The sequence below is a fragment of the Nuphar pumila genome, chromosome 9 (genome assembly GCF_984573655.1).
Source record: "Nuphar pumila chromosome 9, dmNupPumi1.hap1.1, whole genome shotgun sequence".
Taxonomy (NCBI): Eukaryota; Viridiplantae; Streptophyta; class Magnoliopsida; order Nymphaeales; family Nymphaeaceae; genus Nuphar; species Nuphar pumila.
The window spans coordinates 27,512,713-27,539,223 of record NC_143257.1 but is presented as its reverse complement, the minus strand read 5'-3'; the positions used below and the strand labels follow the sequence as shown (position 1 = coordinate 27,539,223).

The window sequence follows — 26,511 nt, the reverse complement described above, 5'->3', positions numbered from 1 at the left end:
TGGGATTTCAGATGATAAAAAGGTGGAAACTGTAAACACCCCAAATTTTCACTCACCTCCTCGACAGTTCCACCAAGCATCATCATCCAGCCTCTGAAATCGCTGGAGGGCAAAATGGTCATTTTCTGAGCCCGGACCTTGCAAAAGTTCAAATTTCATCTGAAACTCTCAAAATTTCCCTATTTTTAGCTCAGATGTTCAAAATTTTATTCCTGACAGGAGACAGACATCTCCAAGTCTTAGTTCAAGATTGCATTTCATAAGACATGACATTGCATATCATTGCATGAGCATTTTAAATCACTGCACTGCACAGCATGTCATTTCGAGGTCCAGAACTCTTGATTTCAAAATTTTTAATCCAGATTAGAATTTTTACCCTTTTCAAAATTGATTTCAAAACCCTGGGTCTTCAAAATTATCAATTCTTCCCATTTTACCCCCAGGGCTCTGAATTTCAAAATATTTTTTTAGGAAAACGATCTGGATAGTTTTTAATATGGATTTCAGTCACTTCACCTCAGATTTTGCCCTCTTTGACAATTTCAAATATCTTTCTTTTACAAAATCGCCCTACAGGGGCCAACTCTTTCCAAAATTTCCTGTTTTACCAATTAGTCCAGATTTTATAAAAAATCCAAAAAGAGGTTTCGTTGTTTTATCCTTATTTCAATAAAGAAGCAATGTGGGACCCACACTGAGGTGGTGTCACACAAGCTTTTCTTTTGAAAAATTTGAATTTTGAAAAAAACCCAAAAATATAGGAGCCTTGTCCCCTGGATTGGTGCCACTTGTCTTTTCTCTCTCCTCCCATTTCCATGCCAAGTGTCAGTGTGAGGGCTACCCTAAGAAGCCGCCACATGTCATCCCATTTATCTGCCAGTATCCACCCTATCCATCCAGCGCCATGTGTCATTCCAAGAACACCAGGAGATGCCAAGTGTCATAGGTTGTCCTGTCTAGAAAAGTGGAGCTTGTCTCATCTTAGGTGGCGCCACTTGAAGTGTGTCTCCTACAGGGGACACGTGTTAACCTCTTACTCCTTCTAGAAAAGTAGCCTGACACATGTCTCTCCCTACTTTTCTCAGAAAAGTAGGAGACACGTGTCACTCCTAAATTCCTACAGAAAAGGTAGGCTTGTCTCCTCTGAGGTGGCGTCATCTGGAGTGTGTCTCCTGCAGAGGACACGTGTCAAGCTCTCACTTCCTCAGAAAAAGCAACTGCCATGTGTCGTTTTCTGCTTTCTTCAGAAAAACTAAAATTCAAATATTCAAATCTCCTCATAGGTGGCGAAAATCCTGAGCTCTGATTTCCCAGATGGCCTATGAGAGCGCCACATGTCCTTTCCCTCCTTTTCTTCCCTCTTGCCACATGGCATTGTAGGAGCCACCCTGAGGTGGCGCCACATGTCCACCCTCCATTCCTCCAGGGCCAACCTCCATTTGAATTTCAAACTTCCCCCTGAGGTGGCGCCATTTGAGAAAGCCTCTCCAGACAGCTGACACTTGTCCGCCACATGTCCAGATCTCCTTTCACCAGAAAAAGCAAAATTCAAATTCCTCTGAGGGGGCGCCTTCTGAGCCCACTGCTCTGACCTTCTGACATGTGTCAAACACCTTTTGACGTGGCACCATTCCAGGACTCCACTTGGCTCCATTTTTATTTTTTATTTTATTTTTAATAAAGGTAGCCCACCATGAGGTGGCGCCACCTGAGGACTCCCTACAAAAGGTGAGTTTGAATTTCAAATTCCAAGAGAACACCCTCTGAGGTGGCGCCTTCTGGGAGTTCCCTGCAGAGAGAATCAAGCAAACTTTTGAAAAATTCCAAATTCCCCCTGCTGAGGTGTCTCACCCACAAAAATTTCATTTTTTTATTTTTCTCAAAAATCAAAATAGCCTCATGAGGTGGCGCCACCTGAGGGCTCCCTGCAAAAGCCAAATTCGAATTTCAAACCCCCAGATGGCACCCCCTGAGATGGCGCCACATGGAGGGCTCAGATTGAGCCTGTTTGAAATTCAAAAATTTTCAGAAAATCTATAAAAACAAGGCTCCACGCCCAGGGGGAGGGGACCATCTTTGGGAACCATTTTTGTGAACTTGAAAATCCGAGCTAGCCTTCCTAAAATCTGATTTTGAACTTTGGAAATCGTGCCCCCTTTGGCTCATTGGAGAAGGTGGAGTAAAGTTCGTGCAGTGGCCAATCCGATTCAAACATAGCTCGATTTTGGTGAACCATCCGAAGCTCGGAGCGAAGGACGAAGGAAGCTCGCGATAGCCGCCCCTTTCAAGAGCTTCTACGCTGCGTAACGAAGCAAGGTGCACTTCTTTTCCCCTTGATGTAATTCCATAATCCGATTCGGGAGTCGTTTGAAGAAAGAGCTCATCCGAGAGATGGATTGAGCTATTCTCATAAAACGACATATATAAAACGTTTAATTATGCTTCTTTGATGATTTTTAACATTCATGTAGTTAGCTAGGTTTAATTTGCATTTTATTTCATTCATTTAGTACATTTCATGAATTAATTAGGATTAATTTAGCATTTATTTCAATTCTGCTTATTTTCAATAGGTCTCTGTTTTTGTCAGTCAGTCCACACGTCATTTCATGCATTTATTTTTTATTAAAAATCCCAAAAAAATCACGGAATGCGCCATGAGGTGTCTCTGAAATTTTGCCAAAAATTCAAAGGCATTTGAATTTGTTTACTGCGGTAAACATTCAAAATGGCAAGTCGGGTTTTGTTACCCGGGATGCGTTTTGAAAATCATTTGCCGACTTGTAAAATCGAGATATCCCTCATGGGAGATCCGATTTTCGATCCGAAAGATGTTCTGAACTCGGGAGAATGTTTAGTTTTTAACATGATTTTCTCAGATTTTTTAAAAATTTTTTAATGTCTGACAAAAATCCAAGAGTTCGGGACACGTGTCAGAGCCTAATTTGGGCCTTTGAGATCTTGGATCGATTTAGGGCTATGGTTTCTCTTTGTGTGTTGCTCTAAGTCCAAAACTGTAAAAAGTGAAAATTGTGTCCGAGATGTCCTCTGTTTGCATCTGAAAGCCTGTAATTTTTAAAACAGTGTTGGCCCCTGCTTCGGATTTTTTTTGTCAGTCCCCTGTTTTGCTACATTTGTCTATTCTGTTGATTTAGGCAGAAATAGTTATATTTTTATCTGTGTTTCCGTTGATCAAATGCCAAAGTCATGAACATGAAAGTTGTTCATGTAGGTGTCGTGAGTAGCTTTGATTAATTTCATAAATTTCCATGGCTGTTTTATTTTTTTTGCATTTTACATCAGATTAGGGTGATTTTTACCTCTGTCAGAACTAAATCTCTGTTGCCGAACTCACCATGGCTCAAATCTCGAGGTTGTAAAAACAAAAAATGTTCCATTTTGGGTCTTTTAGCAGTCTGCAAAATATCAGAAGTTTCCATGGTGTAAATCTTGCATTATCATAGTAGGCATTGCATTTGGTTCGGACCCATAGGCAAAATCCACCATTTTAGGACTTTCTTTGAATTTTAGCATTTAAATCATATCATTTTGTGATTTTTAGCATTCTAGGTTGTTTATCAGAGTAAGTAGATGCTTCATACCGAATTTGGTGCAATTTGGAATCCATTTGAGGTTCGGATTAGCCATAATACCAAAACAGGGTCCCGCAGGACCCGGATCCAAATGAAAAACAGGCGAAATTCGTTATTTTGGATAAATTGCAAAATGCCAAATTCTGATTTTACAGTCCTAATGTGTTTAGCAGCATGTCATACTGCATTTCATCATCATTTGATTCAATTTGAACTTCAAAATCTCAATTTTACCAAGTTTTCCTTCAAAAAACCCTGATTTTAAATGTATAACTTTATAATTAGGGGTATTTTGGTCATTTTGACCATCATTCCGAATTTCAAACTATTTTCTACTGAATTTCCTGCATTTACGTCATTTCAAATATCAAGGAAGCATGAGAATAGGGTTTATATCCAATTAAATCCAATAATTTCATAATATTATTGGAAAATCTTGGAAAAACCCACATATCTGAGCTAACCCTATTTCAAGTTTGGCAGGAACAATCAAAAGAAGGAGCTGAAGTCTGCAAATTTCTTTTACTTCCTTTATTTAGTGATGTAATAATGTAAATTTTGGAATAAGAGAGTTAATTTCCTGCTTAGACTAGGATGCATATCATATAGTTTGAATTTATGTACTATCATGTTTATGTGATTCACGCATTTTATTTCAAAAGCACTATGGATGTTCACGAATGGAACGTGCACCAACTCTTAGGGAGTTGATGGACTCGGTGGGATCCATATTTACGGCCCTAGTCGGAATATGGACGAGACCCAGATCCGTCATCTTTCTACTAGTCACATTGAGCCTACACTCTTAGGCTATCTTAAAATGCATATCATATTTCCAAAGTTTTCAAAATCATGTGCATCAAATCAACTAAATTCTGAACATATTCATGGCCACAGTCAGAATTTGTGAAGGATTTATCTTGACTTAATGCACATTTTTCCAACAAATCTCTTAGAAAATCTTTTCAAAGTGCATTCATTCACTCATGTCATTTGCATCATGAAATCATTGATTTTCTCAAGAAAACTTCATTCTCAAGAAATCAATTTCTCAAGAAACTCTAAGGATTTTCCAAAATCGGTTTTCCAAAGACAAGTTTTCCACAGTTTTCCCTGGAAAATGATATTTTCTTAAGAGATTCAAAAGAAGTTTCCAATTTTCCTCAAAGATCAAACTCAATTTCCAAGTGTTTCAAGGCCAAAATTCTCAGGATTTCAGTTTCCCAAGTTTCAATTCTCTCTCTCCAAAGAATTTTCCAATGAATTTCAATCATTTTCCAAAGAAAGCTTTCAAAACTTGAAGCTTTTCCTGACAAACATTTTCCTTCAACTATTCATCTTTTCTCAAGAATTTGTTGCCATCTTCTCGAGATTTCCATCATTTTCCTAAGAAAATTCTCAAAGTCCTAGTTTTCCTAAGAAGTGTTTCCCTTTTCAAAGGTTCACCCTTTTCTCAAGAATCACTTCCATTTTCCCAGGATTTTCAACCATTCATGATTTTCCCACAACTTCATGAACTTTCCCGTGATTTCAAAAACCCATTTTCACATGATTTTTCCTGAGAAATTGACTTTCAGCTTTTTCTTGAGAGAATCTTTTCAACTCCAAATATTTTCCAAGCATACATCATATTTTCCCAAGCTGCATTTTCCAAAATCTCATAGCACATGCCTGAATTCTCTGTGCATTTAGGATAGAACATAACTTTGATAATTTCGCTAAGTCAAGCACAATTTTGGTCCTTGGTTCGATTACCCCTGTTAAAGGCGGCAGGAACGGTCGAACCTCGTACCGACAGGTCGAGCCCCATCCCATGGATTTTCCCGCAATTTTCAAAAACGGAGGCGAGTATTTCAAAACAATTTCCAAAAATCCGGTCAAAGTTTGAAGCGCGAAAGCATTTTCCTTCCTTTTTCTCTTCCGCAAGGAAGGGAAGACGGGGGAAAAAATTCGCGACGATCACAGAAACTCCCGAGGTTATCAATGCTAAATTACGTTTGGAGGATGGAGTTCTGCTGGATGATCCTACGCCCTACAGGCAACTCATAGGCTCCCTCACCTATCTGACTATCACCAGGCCCGATATTGCTCATGCTGTGCACTCTGCAAGCCAATTTCAGCATGCCCCTACATCTGTGCATATGAGTGTTGTGCTCCGGATCATTCGATATATTAAAAATACTTTGACTAAAGGGCTATTCCTATCCTCACACTCTTCCTTAGATTTACTAGCTTATACTGATGCGGACTGGGGAGGAAACCCAAATGATCGAATCTCAACTACTGGTTTTTGTGTGTTCCTAGGAGATTCGCTAATGGCTTGGAGGTGCAAGAAACAGCAGAAAGTCTTATTGTCTTCTACTGAAGCAGAATACAGGGCTATGGCAACTACTACAATGGAGCTGGTGTGGCTTCGAAGTCTTCTTCAAGATATGAGAGTCGAAATTACCGGGGCTTCGAAGCTTTGTTGCGATAACAAAAGTGCCATCTACATTGCCAGCAACCACACTTTCCATGAGAGGACGAAACATATTGAAATGGACTGTCATTATGTACGTGATGAATATCTTCGTGGGACAGTAACATTGCCATATGTCACTTCAGAATATCAACTTGCTGATTTCTTCACCAAAGCTCTGCCTGCTCCTCGCTTCTTGTTCCTCCTTGGCAAACTTTCGGTCATTCCCCCGTAAAGTTTGAGGGGGGTGTTAAAACATATGTAATAATACCATAATACCCGATAGGGGTATTATGGTCATTTCACAAAGTAGCCCATAGGGGTACTTATTTTGTTTCTTTTATTTCACCATTTTTTATTTTTATTTTTATTTTTGTATTTTTTGGATACCGAAAAGGGGCCCCACAATGGAGTCGTTGGGGCCCCCAACGGTCACATATGTGACCGTTGGGGGCTCCCAACGACTCTATTGGGAGCCCCTTTAGTCTCATTTTCTTATAAATAGGGGGAACCCCCCATGTATGGTGTATTGCTCTTGAGAGCTCCTCTTCAATAATAGTGATATTATTTTTCATGTGTGTAGCCTTTTTATAAGGCCCTTTGTATATCCCTTAGTGGATTTTCTCTCTTGTGCTTGTTGCACTTGTCCGTGTGGGACATAGTGAATGCTTTAGCATTCTTGGTTTCTTCCACTTATTTCATTACACACCCACCTACAAAGGAGGACCCCGACCCCTTCCTTCTCCCTCTCTCGTTGTCCCATTCTCTCTCTCACCCTTTTCTACCTTTCTAAACCTCGAAGCTCCCTCCAATCCCAAGTCGCAGCTCGAGGCCTTGCAGTGAGGAGCCAACCTCGCCGGTGGTGGTGCTGTCCAGGCCGACCGACCCCTCTCGTAGCTGCCGCAACAACCTCACCGGGAAAATGGTAGGGTTTCTCTAATGTTTCTTCAGGTCGATCATGGATTGGGTGGGGTGTGGGTTGTCAAAAAACCCAAAACGACTGATTTAAGGGGGGGTTTTGGTTGCCGGACAGTCAATAAGATCGGAGATTGAGGAAAACTGTGTTTTTCTCACCGATTGGGTGTTTTGCTTCATTCTAGGATTAGATACTTTGACCGAAAGTTTGATGGAAAACTCTATCTTTTTTTTTTATCAAAAACCTTAGTTTGAACTAGGTTTTTCTTGACCTTGGTCTGTGGGTTTTTATGCAATCCTTCCAAGTCTGAAAATGTGCATGACTGTGTCAAATTAGGATCTGATATTGTGTTGAATCATTGCTGCAATCATTTTGTATACTGTAATACATTTTAGGAGTTTTAGTTATATGAGTTGCCATTATGATGCACAAGTTGTTAAAATGTGAAATGGTTCCTAAATAATAGAAATTCTGTTATAATAAAAATTTACTTATAACAGGTTAGCCGATTCCTTGAGTCTGGTTCATTTAAGATTTCATAACAATGGTTATCAGATTTTCCTTCCGGTCATTTTCTCGATTAATATGCTGTTATTAAATGCTATTAAGACTAAATACCTATGTTTTAACTACCGGTAACCATACTTTATTCATTTTTATCAGAATTGAATTCCTCGGATTACATGTGTACAGTGATGACATTTGTGTATCATTAAAGTAGGTAAACTTCAGAAATTTCCGGGAATCATACATATAGTCAGGGTTTGAACTCTTAGGGTGTTCTATAGAAAATGGATTTGGGTCTTTCCTGAATAAATCGTATTAGGAACTGTGATAAATCAATGTGGGATGATTCATGTTTCCATCTTGTATATGCATGATTCATGATTTATTGATCGGAATTGGGGACATGTTTTAAACAGGAAATGGTGAGTTTGCATGATTGACATATTAAAATAGTAAATTAGGAATGTGTGTTTTGTTGAAATAACAAATCTCTAAGTGTATGACAGTATAGAGATGTTATGCTATTTTGATGGTTATAATACTAGAGCAATACGTTAATTTGGGGTTTTCTATTAAGTCCGTAGTTTTCTATTAGTTGTTAGATGTGATCAGGTCTGAGTACTTGAAACCATGTATAAGAGTGTATAATTGTATGCATGATGTTGGGGGAAATTCTATATGTCACAGTCTCATAAGTTTCTTTCTCATAGTTAAAGTATTCTGGAAAATGATGCTTAACTTAGCATAGTTTATAATCAGCCTATGTTGATTAAATTATTATGTAAACCTATGTTAAACATCACATAATTTATGTTGACTGATGCTAATGGTTTCATTCTGTAAAATATAGCATGTTGATGCTGGCCGATTGGTACAGCTGTTGCTTTGTGATTATAAGTCTTCCATGCTAATTCTGATCACCCACTTGATATTCTTGTTATTGCTCAATATTGATGGTTTAGTCTGTAAAGTTATGTTGAACTTAGCATAGTTATAATTAGCCTATGTTGATTAAATTATTATGTAAACCTATGTTAAACATAACATAATTTATGTTGACTGATGCTAATGGTTTCATCCTGTAAAATATAGCATGATTATGCTGGCCGATTGACACTATTCCATTACATAAACCCTAACTTGTCTAGGTAAACTCCTGTTAGCCTATTTTTGTCTATGTATTATGTTGGGAGATATGGCATGCTTATGATAACTCATGTTAACTATTGAAGATACTGGTAGTTACCAGGTTTGTTGGGAATTGTCATAGTGAGATCCTACATGATAATAAATTATGCTGAGCATACATAGAAGTTGTTACATATTGGATGTCGATTCAACACATAACTTGGTGTACGCTGCAATCTTTAGACATGTGCCTTGCCTAATGGGCAAGACAGATTGGACTACCCGATACAGGTTAGGTACCTAATGAAGCTGTGTGGTCTGGTTCAAGTATATTGGTAAGGAAATTAAATAATAACTTGTGTGCTTGACTGGTTTAAAGGCACCGGAGCACTGTGGGTGGGTTATGCAATTAAAATGACAAATGATTGAGACTGTTATATACACATGGGTAGAATGACTAAGGTTGAGAATCCTACTACTATGATAGTAGAAAGAAGTTGGGGAAATGCCCCATGCTTCGGGAAATTAACTAAATGAAAAGATTAACCCACTCAGTTTCGGGCTTACCTTGGAGAGGGTAAGTGGTACAACACTCTGGGGACATGTGTTTGGTTTCGAGCGTAAAGCGACTCGTTGGTCCCAGTCCTCAGAGTCGGGGGACCCGGACTACCAATTGTGTCCTAGGCGGTAGTTTCATGTTCTTCTGCAGAAGTTAGGGATGCATCCTGTCTTGGTTTTGGCCTTTGGGAGTTTCTCTCGGTCACTGGCCGCTCCCTTGGGATTTCAGTCACAGTTAGAATGTTCGGGTTAATAAAACAACCTTGAATAATATACCCCCGAACGTTCTCTTCTGTGATGGTTGCCTTGGCCCGTGTGTACCCGCGGGATAAGAAAAGATAAACATTAACTAGAACAGTTAGGTATCACTGTGTTGGAGTCATTAAAGAGACAACTGTTTACTTTTTCATCATGTTGTATATTCGGTGCTTATGATAAAACAACATCCTAAACTGTGCATATATTAGTTAATTGAATTCATATTATGGATGTTATATAGATGTTATTCATGTTAGCGTAAGTTCTGTTTTAATTGCTTAATACCTTGTTTAATTGATGTAGTTGAGAAAAAAGCTTTTTGTGTTTAAGTATAAACTGTTACATAATCTACCTTTCTATTTAGATATATGTCTATTATTGCTATTGCATCGAATTCCCTATGTGTTTATGTTTAGACTGAAATTCCAACACAACACCCACATCACACCTGACACATGATTTACTTGCAAGAATAATTACAGTTTTCCTACTTAGACGTGGTAGTCTAATTCCTATAATTTTTATCATTTTCAGGCTCAGAGTAGCCCAGGGGCGAAGCAGGATGAGGCGCTGACCATGACTGGATTTATTTGTTTCCTGGCGGCACTACTTTCTTTAGGATTGGAAAGTTTTATTTTGAGACTTATGATGTGAAAACTCTGATTCTATTATTTTTGAAATAAGAATAAATGGTGTGGTTTGCTTTTACTTTCCTGTATCGTCCTGAAATGCTTAACCCTGTAATCATTTGTTGTTTCCGCTTTAAAAGAAAAAAAAAATCCTCAAAAATCTGGGTTAAAATTTTGGGGCGTTATAATATATATATATATATATATATATATATATATATATATATATATATATATATATATATATATATATATATATATTACACCCCAATTGGGTACGGATTCGGTTTGGCCACCACTGAGACCCGCAACCCAAATCTTTAATGAAACCACTCAGTTGGGCAATTTGGATCTGTCTAAGGATTCAAAATATTACAAGCTTTAAAAATATTATTTTCTTAATACATTTGGTTTATTCTTCGATTCGATCTTGTGGGTCTTTCATAAGTTAATATAGATTCATTTACATTATCCAAAATTAACATAAATTAATATGGATCCAAGATCCATTGTGCTTCGCCAATCCTTTTAATAAAATTCGGATCCAGAAATCCAAAGTTTTGATCCTACTCTGATTTAGAACTATGGATCCAAATGAATTATTATGGATTCAGCTAAATGTACATTGATCTTTATGGTTTCAATAGAAGGATCCAGATTAATATTGAAATTCTGATATCGAAGATCCAAATGCAATATTGTGGATCCGAACATCGCCTTAAGCTATACCAATTCCCACTAAAGTGTTGTAGAAATTTTCCCATTAAAATCCGATTTACTTCAATGATCCAAATAGGTTATCCAAGATCCAATTACGAATAAATAATTAAAACAATAAAATATTCGTGTATCACCTTAATGACTTAAAATCTAAATTTATTTATCTGATAAAAATCGTGGGTATTACATCCTTTCCCCCTAAAAAGAATTTCGTCCTCGAAATTTCATTACAGGATTCCCGTGGAGATCGTAGTCTGAGGAAATTGGTATCGGCAAGGATGCACGTATGTGTGCGAGCTCCTAACATATATCCCAATATATAAAAATCGGGACAACACACCATGATTTTCTAAGAGAAGTTTGGAGCTAAAATTTGGTCTTGACAAAAATTCATATATGATTTCTTTGATGACAAAATATACTAAATCACAGAAAAGTCTTAACCTCAGACAGTTAGAGTGTATGTTCACTACTTTCTACTTGTTTAGTCACGAATGATAGACACAACCTGTTATTCCTTTAGCTTGTTCTAGATTATTGGATGGAATTTTCTTTATTTTATCATAACCACATCGTTGTTTTTGTCTTTGCTACTTCTAACAGACTTTTTATCCTAACTAACCTCCACTTATTCCTATTTCTCAAGGCTTTGCACGGTTAGTTATCTCCAATCGAGATTTCGCTCAAGACATAATTCTCTCACAGAATGGCTCATATATCCACGAAAGACATAAACATAACATTGTATCAAGATCTAAAATCAATAATGATCCAATTCTGCTATAACTAAAGCCAAATCTATTGATCTCTAACTGGGTATATCAGTTAATCTCAACAAGTTCTCCTAATTTACCATAACTCTTTATTAATTAAAGATTAGCAAGATCCACGTCGGATCACTTGGTCTAGGAAATGCACAACCTCACACAGAATTACCGCCCTAGATGGTATACCCGGTCTTGGATAGTACACTTCCTCACAGGAATTTACCGTCTTTGCGGCTACCCGTTCTTGGACAATGTATTACCTCACGGAGATCTACAGCTTTAGCCGGATTACTTGATCTTGGTCATACACACCCTCACATGTAATCCTTTACTGAAAAGGTCCTCAATAGGTGCCAAAGTAGTGATACTACAAATGACCGCTCTCAAGGTCGGTAGCCACCAATATGGGCACAAGCATATATATCATCAATATGCATCATTACTTCATCTGGTACATAAATCATAAAATCACACCTTTCACCAATAAGGTTCCATGAATCATAGTTCACTATTGAACTTAAGCATATATCGCATGCTTTCAAAATTTCAGATCACGTGGCATTTCAATCATATCATGCAAAAGCCTATTATCCTATGTATCATATCATTGCCACCAGGAACATGGCATTTTCCAAATTTAACCTCGAAGCATGAGTTCTATACCATGTGCTCATTTATATATCGAAAATCAACTAAACCTTAAGATACGTAACTTCTACTTAGTTCGAGTTATGCAGATAGGATTCCAATCATCTATGTATATGAGACATTCAGATCAATTCTTCATTTCATGTGCATTGATAATTCTTACATCAAATCACATTCAATTCTTTCGACATGAAACACACGCACATATCTACTAAGAAATTTAGTCAAGTGTCCCTAATACACACATCAATCATGCTATACGAGTATGATAGATCCATTCAGTCAATCATAATACGGTCATCTACAATGAAACAATGCAGGCGTAGTACATCATTCACCTAGTAGGTTGACACTAATTATTTGTTGGCGTGATAAGTCGACAACATAAACGCTAATCATTTGTAGAAGTGATGTGTCATTCACCTAACAGGTCAAAATTGATCAATTGTAAACGTGAATTTACTTATATGCTAATATGAGCATCACAAAAGAATAAGTAACATGACCAATAACAAAACAAAATAAATTATACTCACAGAGCGCTTACAAGGTGTGGCACGATCGTGATCTTTGATTTATTGTTCCCAAGCTCTGATACCAATTATAACTCCACAAAATTTTAACCCAAATTTAAGAGGATTTTTTTTTTAACAGCAAAAACAAGAAATAATATAGGGTTAAGTATTTTGAGACATTACGGTGGAGAGAAAACCCAACACATTTATTTCATTCCATTTATCAATGAAAATCATCAGAGTTAAAATCATAAAAGGAACTCAAACTATCCCTAGAACAATAAATCCAAAAATCTCGATCTGATGCCTCATCCCGCAGCCGCTCATAAACCCTATTCTTTACCTGAAAAATAGTAAATTGATTGGAATTAGACTATCACGTCTAAGTAGGAATTACTGTGAATTTGGCAAATATACTAAGTAACAAATATGCAAGGGATTTGTTTAATTACGGACAATAAAACATAACATGAGAATATGAACATTACTAAACTACTGCATATTGTTAATTTAAGTTTCTAGCTAGAATATATGAACACTACTAAGACCAAATCAACCATTGCAGGAGTACGAAATTCATTTCATGATAAGGTAATATCATTTGCAGCATTTAAATATATCATGGCCACCGACTCCATTGAATGCTTAAAAGTAAGTGAAGCAGACTATGCAATAACTATAACAGACATATACATAAGCAAGTAAAGCGGACTGTGCAACAACAGCAACATGCATATCAGTCATGTAACAACCACAGTATGAATTCAATTATCTCATATCTACACCTTTCAGTATTTCATTTCATCACAACAAGTTCTCCTAATTTACCATAACTCTTTATTAATTAAAGATTAGCAAGATCCACGTCGGATCACTTGGTCTAGGAAATGCACAACCTCACACAGAATTACCGCCCTAGATGGTATACCCGGTCTTGGATAGTACACTTCCTCACAGGAATTTACCGTCTTTGCGGCTACCCGTTCTTGGACAATGTATTACCTCACGGAGATCTACAGCTTTAGCCGGATTACTTGATCTTGGTCATACACACCCTCACATGTAATCCTTTACTGAAAAGGTCCTCAATAGGTGCCAAAGTAGTGATACTACAAATGACCGCTCTCAAGGTCGGTAGCCACCAATATGGGCACAAGCATATATATCATCAATATGCATCATTACTTCATCTGGTACATAAATCATAAAATCACACCTTTCACCAATAAGGTTCCATGAATCATAGTTCACTATTGAACTTAAGCATATATCGCATGCTTTCAAAATTTCAGATCACGTGGCATTTCAATCATATCATGCAAAAGCCTATTATCCTATGTATCATATCATTGCCACCAGGAACATGGCATTTTCCAAATTTAACCTCGAAGCATGAGTTCTATACCATGTGCTCATTTATATATCGAAAATCAACTAAACCTTAAGATACGTAACTTCTACTTAGTTCGAGTTATGCAGATAGGATTCCAATCATCTATGTATATGAGACATTCAGATCAATTCTTCATTTCATGTGCATTGATAATTCTTACATCAAATCACATTCAATTCTTTCGACATGAAACACACGCACATATCTACTAAGAAATTTAGTCAAGTGTCCCTAATACACACATCAATCATGCTATACGAGTATGATAGATCCATTCAGTCAATCATAATACGGTCATCTACAATGAAACAATGCAGGCGTAGTACATCATTCACCTAGTAGGTTGACACTAATTATTTGTTGGCGTGATAAGTCGACAACATAAACGCTAATCATTTGTAGAAGTGATGTGTCATTCACCTAACAGGTCAAAATTGATCAATTGTAAACGTGAATTTACTTATATGCTAATATGAGCATCACAAAAGAATAAGTAACATGACCAATAACAAAACAAAATAAATTATACTCACAGAGCGCTTACAAGGTGTGGCACGATCGTGATCTTTGATTTATTGTTCCCAAGCTCTGATACCAATTATAACTCCACAAAATTTTAACCCAAATTTAAGAGGATTTTTTTTTTTAACAGCAAAAACAAGAAATAATATAGGGTTAAGTATTTTGAGACATTACGGTGGAGAGAAAACCCAACACATTTATTTCATTCCATTTATCAATGAAAATCATCAGAGTTAAAATCATAAAAGGAACTCAAACTATCCCTAGAACAATAAATCCAAAAATCTCGATCTGATGCCTCATCCCGCAGCCGCTCATAAACCCTATTCTTTACCTGAAAAATAGTAAATTGATTGGAATTAGACTATCACGTCTAAGTAGGAATTACTGTGAATTTGGCAAATATACTAAGTAACAAATATGCAAGGGATTTGTTTAATTACGGACAATAAAACATAACATGAGAATATGAACATTACTAAACTACTGCATATTGTTAATTTAAGTTTCTAGCTAGAATATATGAACACTACTAAGACCAAATCAACCATTGCAGGAGTACGAAATTCATTTCATGATAAGGTAATATCATTTGCAGCATTTAAATATATCATGGCCACCGACTCCATTGAATGCTTAAAAGTAAGTGAAGCAGACTATGCAATAACTATAACAGACATATACATAAGCAAGTAAAGCGGACTGTGCAACAACAGCAACATGCATATCAGTCATGTAACAACCACAGTATGAATTCAATTATCTCATATCTACACCTTTCAGTATTTCATTTCATCACAACAAGTTCTCCTAATTTACCATAACTCTTTATTAATTAAAGATTAGCAAGATCCACGTCGGATCACTTGGTCTAGGAAATGCACAACCTCACACAGAATTACCGCCCTAGATGGTATACCCGGTCTTGGATAGTACACTTCCTCACAGGAATTTACCGTCTTTGCGGCTACCCGTTCTTGGACAATGTATTACCTCACGGAGATCTACAGCTTTAGCCGGATTACTTGATCTTGGTCATACACACCCTCACATGTAATCCTTTACTGAAAAGGTCCTCAATAGGTGCCAAAGTAGTGATACTACAAATGACCGCTCTCAAGGTCGGTAGCCACCAATATGGGCACAAGCATATATATCATCAATATGCATCATTACTTCATCTGGTACATAAATCATAAAATCACACCTTTCACCAATAAGGTTCCATGAATCATAGTTCACTATTGAACTTAAGCATATATCGCATGCTTTCAAAATTTCAGATCACGTGGCATTTCAATCATATCATGCAAAAGCCTATTATCCTATGTATCATATCATTGCCACCAGGAACATGGCATTTTCCAAATTTAACCTCGAAGCATGAGTTCTATACCATGTGCTCATTTATATATCGAAAATCAACTAAACCTTAAGATACGTAACTTCTACTTAGTTCGAGTTATGCAGATAGGATTCCAATCATCTATGTATATGAGACATTCAGATCAATTCTTCATTTCATGTGCATTGATAATTCTTACATCAAATCACATTCAATTCTTTCGACATGAAACACACGCACATATCTACTAAGAAATTTAGTCAAGTGTCCCTAATACACACATCAATCATGCTATACGAGTATGATAGATCCATTCAGTCAATCATAATACGGTCATCTACAATGAAACAATGCAGGCGTAGTACATCATTCACCTAGTAGGTTGACACTAATTATTTGTTGGCGTGATAAGTCGACAACATAAACGCTAATCATTTGTAGAAGTGATGTGTCATTCACCTAACAGGTCAAAATTGATCAATTGTAAACGTGAATTTACTTATATGCTAATATGAGCATCACAAAAGAATAAGTAACATGACCAATAACAAAACAAAATAAATTATACTCACAGAGCGCTTACAAGGTGTGGCACGATCGTGATCTTTGATTTATTGTTCCCAAGCTCTGATACCAATTATAACTCCACAAAATTTTAACCCAAATTTAAGAGGATTTTTTTTTTTAACAGCAAAAACAAGAAATAATATAGGGTTAAGTATTTTGAGACATTACGGTGGAGAGAAAACCCAACACATTTATTTCATTCCATTTATCAATGAAAATCATCAGAGTTAAAATCATAAAAGGAACTCAAACTATCCCTAGAACAATAAATCCAAAAATCTCGATCTGATGCCTCATCCCGCAGCCGCTCATAAACCCTATTCTTTACCTGAAAAATAGTAAATTGATTGGAATTAGACTATCACGTCTAAGTAGGAATTACTGTGAATTTGGCAAATATACTAAGTAACAAATATGCAAGGGATTTGTTTAATTACGGACAATAAAACATAACATGAGAATATGAACATTACTAAACTACTGCATATTGTTAATTTAAGTTTCTAGCTAGAATATATGAACACTACTAAGACCAAATCAACCATTGCAGGAGTACGAAATTCATTTCATGATAAGGTAATATCATTTGCAGCATTTAAATATATCATGGCCACCGACTCCATTGAATGCTTAAAAGTAAGTGAAGCAGACTATGCAATAACTATAACAGACATATACATAAGCAAGTAAAGCGGACTGTGCAACAGCAGCAACATGCATATCAGTCATGTAACAACCACAGTATGAATTCAATTATCTCATATCTACACCTTTCAGTATTTCATTTCATCACAAGCTCAGAACATGCTGGAAGAATATAAACATGTCTCCCTAGTAATTTCAATCATTGTGATACTTAAAATATTCTAATTGATGTTTATCTTTTCCTATCCCGCGGGTACACACGGGCCAAGGCAACCATCACAGAAGAGAACGTTCGGGGGTATATTATTCCAAGTTGTTTTATTAACCCGAACATTCTAACTGTGACTGAAATCCCAAGGGAGCGGCCAGTGACCGAGAGAAACTCCCAAAGGCCAAAACCAAAACAGGATGCATCCCTAACTTATGCAGAATAACATGGAACTACCACCTAGGACACATTTGGTAGTCCGAGTCCCCCAACTCTGAGGACTGGGACCAACGAGTCGCTTTACGCTCGAAACTAAACACATGTCCCTAGAGTTTTGTACCACCTACCCTTTCCAAGGTAAGCCCGAATCTGAGTGGGTTAATCTTTTCATTTAATTATTTTCCCGAAGTATGGGGCATTTCCTCAACTTCTTTCTACTATCATAGTAGTAGAATTCTCAATCTTAGTCATTTTACCAAGGTGCATAGAACAGTCCCAATCCTTTGTCATATTAATTGCATAACCCACCCAAAGTGCTCCGGTGCCTTTAAACCAGTCAAGCACAAAAGTTATTATTTAATTTCCTTACCAATATACTTGAACCAGACCACGTACCTACATTAGGTACTTAACCCGTATCGCCCCTTGGGCAAGGTTTTCCCCAAACAATTAAACTTAAGTTTCTTATCAGTATTATGATCATTATTCTAAATGCTTCGGTACCTTTAAACTGTAAAGTACCAAGACCCGGGTACCTTTAAACCAGTCGGTCGCACAACCTTTATGATTAAGTTTTCATCATTTTTCTTGCCATAACACACAGGCTAATAGCCCAAATACTCGTATCGGGTATTCAACCCATATTGCCCATTAGGCAGGGTTTCCCAAACAACTCAAGACATATACTTATACCAACCCTGAAATGGAAATATATTCAGAGATATTTATTTACATGTTGATCACTAATCAAGGTTAAACATAATGAGCATGAACTATGGCATAATCAGAACCCTTGTAAATGCAAGACATAATGTAACTTGTAACTAGAAACATTTGCATGCATGTATAAGTACCATTTGTTACAACATGATTTTGGTACAATATAAAAGCATGTATTATGCAAAAGAAATTCTGTAAGAAATCCATACTCATAGCTCTAGTTTCTGTTGGGTATTCCCACTTTTCAGGACTAGGAATTCAGCAATTTACATAATATTGATAAACATCCTATAACTTTAAAGATATAGCATCTCATAAAAATCAACATATGAGTTTAATGAATGCAATAATAAACCGATACAGGAATATATTTTTATGCAACAGTTTATGTGGCAGTATACAGTTCAGACGCAGTGTATCATGAATCCTCCATGCTTATTATGCAGTATGCATAGGTATCCTCAATGTACTAATAGCTGTGACTTAACTCAAACAAAACTTAATACTCATCAATTGTTAAACAAAAGAACAACCGCAGGTAAATCTCAAAAACCTAACATAGGGTCAGAACCTCTAATCTTAAATTCAGAGTTTTGAATCTAAGTCAAATAAAGAAAAATTTGGAATGAAAGAAAAGATAAATTTCATCTTACCACAGGATTTCACATCTATTTCCATTTAGTATAGGACCAACATAGAATGTGAAATGACTAAACACACTAATTGGCCCTCTGTTATGAAATATGAGGTTAAAAAAACTTCACAACTCATGTTTTCGGAGGATATACAATTCACTGATTTTAACCATTAGATTATCACACCGAAAACCATTAAAACAACGTGTTATGTGAACCTTCCGGTGAGTGATGTTTTTTTTTTCTTTTCTTTTCTTTTGAATTTACACAGAAGATACTGGCTACTTGTAACATGAAAATTCTGTTATATATATATATATATATATATATATATATATATATGTTTTCCTTGAATGTAATATAGAAGACACTGACTGCAACAACTGTTTTCTTTTCTTTGTCAGGGAATTTAACACCGGAAACAGGAAGTATTTGTAAAAGAACACAATCATGCGTTGTTGTTATCGATACTTCACAAAAACTTTTAACAATGTATGCACACAGACCCTGTTTTAGGAGCATACACAACAGTCGGTTTTATTGCCATAAATCTCAATACTGAAAAATCAACAAATACAAAAATGTAACCATCTGTTCTTGTTGTTAGTTAACACAAAACAACAAAAAAAAGAATTCACAATAACGATAGGGGTTCTTCGATGTTAACCTAAGGGAATTTTCTTCTTCTTCTTTTTCACTGAGTGCACGAATGTAACAATCACACAGGAGTCATACATAATACAACCCGTCCCCTATATTTATATATTTTATAGCAGCCTCATCATTTTAAAACACTATAACATCTACGCAAGCTCAATCCATGTTGCTGGGCTATTACAATATAGAAATGCAATTCAAATGATCATTAAAATAAATAAAAACAGCCCGTAGATGGCCGATAATCATGCAAAACATGGAAAACTTGCCTTTTAATCAAAAATCCTCAAAATAAACGTTGATAGCTTTAACAGTAACACATGTCATGCTTGAAAACAGGATACTCCTATGAAGATCATTAGAAAACCTACTTTCAGAAATCCGAAATCCATAAATCGAAGATCTGGGATTTTCGGCAAACCTAACCCCATTTTTTTTTTGATTTGGCGCTCACGGCAAGCCCACTACATACCTGGAATTTAGGGCATCCACTAAAATCACAGTGAAACCCACATTGCATGCTTGAAACGTAGTACCCATGCAAAAACACAGTAAAACCCTACCCTAAATCCCAAATTTTTGATTTGGGGATTCACGGCAACCCAAAACCCCAATTTTTCGAGTTAGGAGTTATGGCAAATCCAAAACATGCTTGAAAACTCAGTAGATATGTGAAATCACAGTAAAACTTACCTTGTTTGCTGATTTCCCCTCTCGATCTGCCGTGAATCTGGGTGCAGCCGAACTCCTGCTCACCGACGAATGTGAGAATGGAATGTAACGAGAGGAGGGTCATCGTTGGGTGGTGCTGCCGGAAAAAGGAGAAGCGAAGGTGGCAGCGATGTTACCCGAGCTCGAACAGGGGAGAATGTTGCAGGGAGGTCGCTGGCGGTGACAGCGATGACGAGAGAGGAAGAGTGCGGGAGGTAGAGAGGAGCGAGAGAGAAAAGAGATAGCGAGAGAGGGATGGAAGAGGGGTTCGGCTAAATGGGAGAGGAAGGAGGCGAGATATGGAAGGGTGCCACGAAAATCGGAAGGGGATCCGCTATCCTCCCCTTCACACGGCGGCTGCGTATTGCCCCCTCCTCATCCTCTTTTGATTTGGCCTGTGTTAGGGTAACACTCATTTTATCGGGCCTGCATAGTGCCCCCATACTTAACTTCGTTTTTTTTTTCCTTTTTACTTAACGCACGGTGTGGTGCGGGGCATGGATCAACTGGATCCATGACCCGCGATCTCGCCACGGTTTGGATCTACGGCCCATCGATGGTTTGGGTCCGATATTTGGACCCATACGGATCCATATATTTTTATTTATACTTAGTATTATTATTATTATCTTATTTTTATTTATATATATATATATATGTATATATATATATATATTACACCCCAATTGGGTACGGTTTCAGTTTGGCCACCACTGAGACCCGCAACCCAAATCTTTAATGAAACCACTCAGTTGGGCAATTTGGATCTGTCTAAGGATTCAAAATATTACAAGCTTTAAAAATATTATTTTCTTAATACATTTGGTTTATTCTTCGATTCGATCTTGTGGGTCTTTCATAGGTTAATATAGATCCATTTACGTTATCCAAAATTAACATAAATTAATATGGATCCAAGATCCATTGTGCTTCGCCAATCCTTTTAATAAAATTCGGATCCAGAAATCCAAAGTTTTGATCCTACTCTGATTTAGAACTATGGATCCAAATGAATTATTATGGATTCAGCTAAATGTACATTGATCTTTATGGTTTCAATACAAGGATCCAGATTAATATTGAAATTCTGATATCGAAGATCCAAATGCAATATTGTGGATCCGAACATCGCCTTAAGCTATACCAATTCTCACTAAAGTGTTATAGAAAATTTCCCATTAAAATCCGATTTACTTTAATGATCCAAATAGGTTATCCAAGATCCAATTACTAATAAATAATTAAAACAATAAAATATTTGTGTATCACCTTAATGACTTAAAATCTAAATTTATTTATCTGATAAAAATCGTGGGTATTATAGTTATACACGTCTAAAGCATTGTCAAGTGGTTTTACAGTTATATGCAATTGTTTTACGAATTTTTCTGAAACAAACGAGTGTGTAGCACCACAATCAAAGAGCGCAAAAGCTGCTTGACCAGCAACAAGAATGGTACCTTGAACGAGATCCCCTTTTGTCAATTGATCGACCGTGGCTGCATAAACTCGACCCAGCTCCCTGACACTGCTTGGTTGTGCTCGTTGTTGTTGCTGATGAGGTGGTCGAGGAGGCTGAGATGTGTTCCATAATACTGTGGATTCGACCCATCGCACCCAATTTTAATTAATATTTTTCTTATAATAAATAATATTAGTTATTTATTATATATACTTTAATACATATTTGCAGGTTTCTTATGGATCCAGGTAACGGATCCTAAGCCCAAATCATATAGAACCGCTTACATTTTTCGGGTATTACAAAGATCCCTTGTGGTTTGGAATGTGTTATGTCTGCAAGGCCCCAGATCTTTGGGTTTGGTTTTCGCAATTGTTTTAAAAAAGAAAAAAGAAAAAATTTACTTTTCAACGAGGATGAGTTGGGGTCGTTACAAGTCCTTATCACATTTATATGGTCAGAGAAAACTTCTGATATGAAATTTTTTCTTTTTTTTACTGGTGGAGATCATGTCATTTCTATAGAATATGCTCAAACACGATCTATTGTGGATGAGCTCTTGTGAAGGGTCAAAAGACCCAAAACAGAGAAGCAAGAATTATTCATACAAGGCTTGGATTAACAAGTAAAACAACAAACCATTCTTAGACAAAGACAATGCTTTTTGTGAAAATTATCTGCTGGAAAAACAAATTTCTACCAATATGGCTACAGACATGCCTCCACAAATCCCATAGGTTATTTTTCTCCACAACTTAGAATTGCAACATTCCTTATGAAACCACATCACCGACCATATCATGGTTGACCATATACAACACAAAAACTTTTCATTCCATGTTGTAGAGCATAAATATCACTATCCAATAACAGAGTATGACAAGAAACAAAATATATTTCTACTACAGCTACTCTTCTAATAAGAAATGAGAGAATTTGATAAAATGTTACTAATAGAAAATAAACATTAACATATGGTCTTTCCAGATAACAGCATACCTGAGAAGAAAATCGTGTTCAACTCGAAGGTCCTCCTCCAAAAAATTTCCCCTTGGCCTTGTCCCAGCTACAGCCTCGCTTGAAACATTAAGATGAACTCTATGAAACAATTGTTCAGGCTGTTGACATGATGTAGATAGTAAATATTAATAGGTGAAAGTAAAGCCTCATAAAACAAATTAGAAATACTAACTGCATCAAGATATTTTTGGAGTAAAAAACAAAGAGAAATAAAGATAAGCATAAGTGCAACTTATGCATTGATGAAATTACTGAAACGGCACTATAATCTTGAAATTCTACCACATCCAACATGTGCATGTTTGTACAAGAAAAAGACAACTGTAAAATAAGCATAGATGAGCTGCCTATGAAAAACCATATCAAATTGTGGGAGTAAAATGAAAACTGGAAGAAACCCCGTCTCATAAGACCAAAATCACCGGATTAATGGATCTTTCATTGTAAGATAACACAATTCTAAATCAGCCAAAGATGCAACATCTTTGTTCATTCTTAGTGGAAAGAAGATGAAAACTGAATACAAGGTAAAAACACATAAATACTGATCAAAGAAACAAAAGCAACTCCTTTTTGACCATTCTAAATGTGATCATTAGACTCCAACATGTTCTAAAAGCACGAAAGCATGGACGCATGCTCAAAATATCAAGTAATTTCTGAGTAATGATTTCTTGATCCAGCCATAGGTTTGAAAAACTCTTCCTGGCAGCTAACTGATGCAAACCAGAAGCAAGACACTTGTACTGAAAGCAAAATCCAGATTTAAGATTCGAATAATATATGGAGTAGCACTACAATTGGGTCTAATATTCTATCAAATCTGGTTCATAATAATCAGGCTTTTTCCTCTTTACAGAGAGGATTATAATGAAATTTTTAGGAGAGATTGATCAAGCCCTAGCTCTTATTTTCTTTAATTATTGTCCTACTATGTTTTTTTCTTCATTTATTACTTTGTATTGAATGTAAGATTGTTCTTAGATTAAATTACAGCAGTTCTGCCAAATTTAGAACAAGTTAAACTTGTAAACCTTCAAAATAACTTGAAAGAGACCGAGAAACCTCTTCATTCATGGTGGAGCATCCATGTAAACCTCTTCATTCAAATCACCATTTAGAAAAGCATTCTTAACATCCATTTGATAGATGTTCCATTTGTTGATAGAAGCAACAGAGATGAGACATCGGACAGTTACTATTCGAGCAACGGGCGCAAAAGTTTCTTCATAGTCAATCCCATACTTTTGACTATACCCTTTAGCAACTAATCGAGCTTTGTATCTCTCCAGAGATCCATCGCTCTTAGTCTTAACCTTAAATACCCAACGACAGCCTATGGTTTTCTTTCCAATAGGTAGAGTTTAGAATTCCCACGTCTCTGCTTTCCTAAGAGCAATGAGTTCATTTTCCATAGCTTATTGTTATTCTATAAATTTTTTATCTTCCTCAAAATTTCTTGGTTCAAAGTAAGAGTGAATAGCGCTAAGACAAGCCCTATATCTGGGTGAAAAAGACTCAAATGAGACAAACCTAGAGGGTACTCTTCTATTTCTCTCAGTTCTTCATAGATCATCATTTGTTGAACTAGAACTACTAGGTTCACTGTATTTTTCAATAGCACTCCTGAAATTACTTCTATCTCTATGGATATATGTTATAGGTTCTCTTAAATCTTCTTCGTTACTATGTTGAGGTACCAAGAGAAGAGGAGGGGAACTATCTTCATTTTCATTGATGTCATTAGGAGTAAAACCAAAACCATCATCACTATCCTCATTGTCATCATCATGAGCTAACATTTTAAATAGGAAAGAATAATCCATGTTATCTTCACAGGATTCACCTTTTCAAAACCATTAACATTTTTCAGAAAACGCACATTTCTGGAGACATACAACTTATCATTCTTGATATCATAACAACGAAACCCCTTATGGGTTTCGGAATATCCAAGAAAAGCACAAGGAATCGCTTTAGGTGAGAGCCTATCATTCTTATCAGTAAGGACAAAGCATTTACAACCAAATATTCTTAATCGACTATAGTCAGGTTCTTTAGTATAGAGTTTTTCAAAAGGCGAGATATTGTTCAAGTTTTTAGAGGGTAGCCGATTTATCAGATAAACAGATGCAAGAGCAGCTTCAGCCTAAAAACATTTTGGGATGTTTTGAGAGACCAACAAAGTTTAGGTTGTCTCTATTATATGTTTATGCTTTCTTTCGGCTAACCCGTTTTGTTGAGGGGTTTTGGGACAAGATCTTTGGTGGAGAATACCATAATTTTAAAGGTAGTTTTTGAAATCATTTGAAAGGTAGTCTCCACCTGAGTCAGTTCTAAAAATATTGAGATTCTCATTAAACTGATTCTTAATCATCATATGATAGGTTTTAAAAGTTGAAAAAACCTCATATTTGTGCTTAAGAAAATAAATCCAACAATATCTCGTATAATCTTCAACAAAAATAACATAATAAGCAAATCCACATTTTGATAAAACTGGTGTTGGACCCCATACATCAGAATGGACAATTTCAAACGGTCTAGTTGTAAACATAGATCTTTGAAAGAATGGCAATTTTTTCATTTTCCAAAGTATACAATCATTACAAGTGAAATCACTTTTGCATAAACTTTTGACAAAAGGCAAATGAGAAATTTTTACAATATTTTGATGTCCAAGTCTTTTGTGCCATACATTAATATCTTTTTGGACAACATTACAAAAAGAATTCTTTGGAACTTGAAGGGAATCGATATAGTAAAGATCACCCTTCTTAGAGCCTTCCCCAATCAATCTCCCGGACTGGCGATCCTGTATCCAACATTTGTTAGATGAGAATTTTATATCACACCCATGATTCGAGAGTTGAGAAACCGAAAGTAAATTTAAGTTTAATTTTGGTATAAATCTAATTTTTGGAATAAAGAATCCTTGTTTTATAAAATTTCCCCATTCCTTTTACTTCAAGAGACGTTCCATCCGCGGTTGAAAGTTGAAACAAAGGATGGAAGGGGTTTTTTTGAATACTCGAAAAAAGAATTAAAACTTGGAGTCATATGAAAGAAAGCACTTGAATCCAAAAGCCAAGAAGTTTTACCGAGAGAAGAGGAGGTTGACAAGGCCGCACCGAAAGTGACCCCTTTTAGAAAGGGTTGAAGAGCATCTACGATTTGTTGAAGAGAGAGGGCTTCAATTGAAGATGATGGGCCTTCTTGAGATGTAGTAGCCATGGCAAGAAGCTTTTTTAACTTTGGACACATGAGTTTGATGTGCCCTGGTGTGATCATCGCAAAATTTTTCCTCTTGTGTTCTTCTCTTCCTTTTCTTTTCCTTTCTAACCTTTATTTTTCCTTTTGAAGGGGAAATAAAAGACATAAAAGAAGAGAAAAAAGAAAAGAAAGAAAAAGAGAGAGGAACTCTTTTGTGAAGATCTCACTTGACCTTAATTTTGAAAAATATTTGAAAATTACTCGCCTCCGTATTTTGAAAATTTGCGGGAAAATGGAGAGACGGGGCTTGCTCGTCGGTACGAGGTTCGACCGTTCTTGGCGCCTTTACCAGGGGTAATCGAACCAAGGATCGAATTTTATGCCTTTGCTTTGCCTAAATATTATCTAAAATTTTATTCTAAGTCTAAATGCACAAAGAATCATGCTTGTGTTAAATGCAGAGATGTATGCTCTTTAGAGAAGACTAATTCAGA

The 26,511-nt window shown here is 36.4% G+C and overlaps 1 protein-coding gene across 6 annotated transcripts in view; it reads right to left on the bottom strand.

Annotated features, from left to right (window-relative positions):
- LOC149828524 (isochorismate synthase 2, chloroplastic-like) overlaps positions 1 to 26,511 on the bottom strand; it is a 239,968-nt gene that overhangs the window by 108,470 nt on the left and 104,987 nt on the right. For all 6 annotated transcript variants that reach the window (XM_090017631.1, XM_090017628.1, XM_090017632.1 and 3 more), the window contains one exon: positions 22,784 to 22,902. In XM_090017631.1, the coding sequence (XP_089873757.1) occupies positions 22,784 to 22,902 (119 nt within the window). The remainder of the gene's footprint in view (positions 1 to 22,783; positions 22,903 to 26,511) is intronic.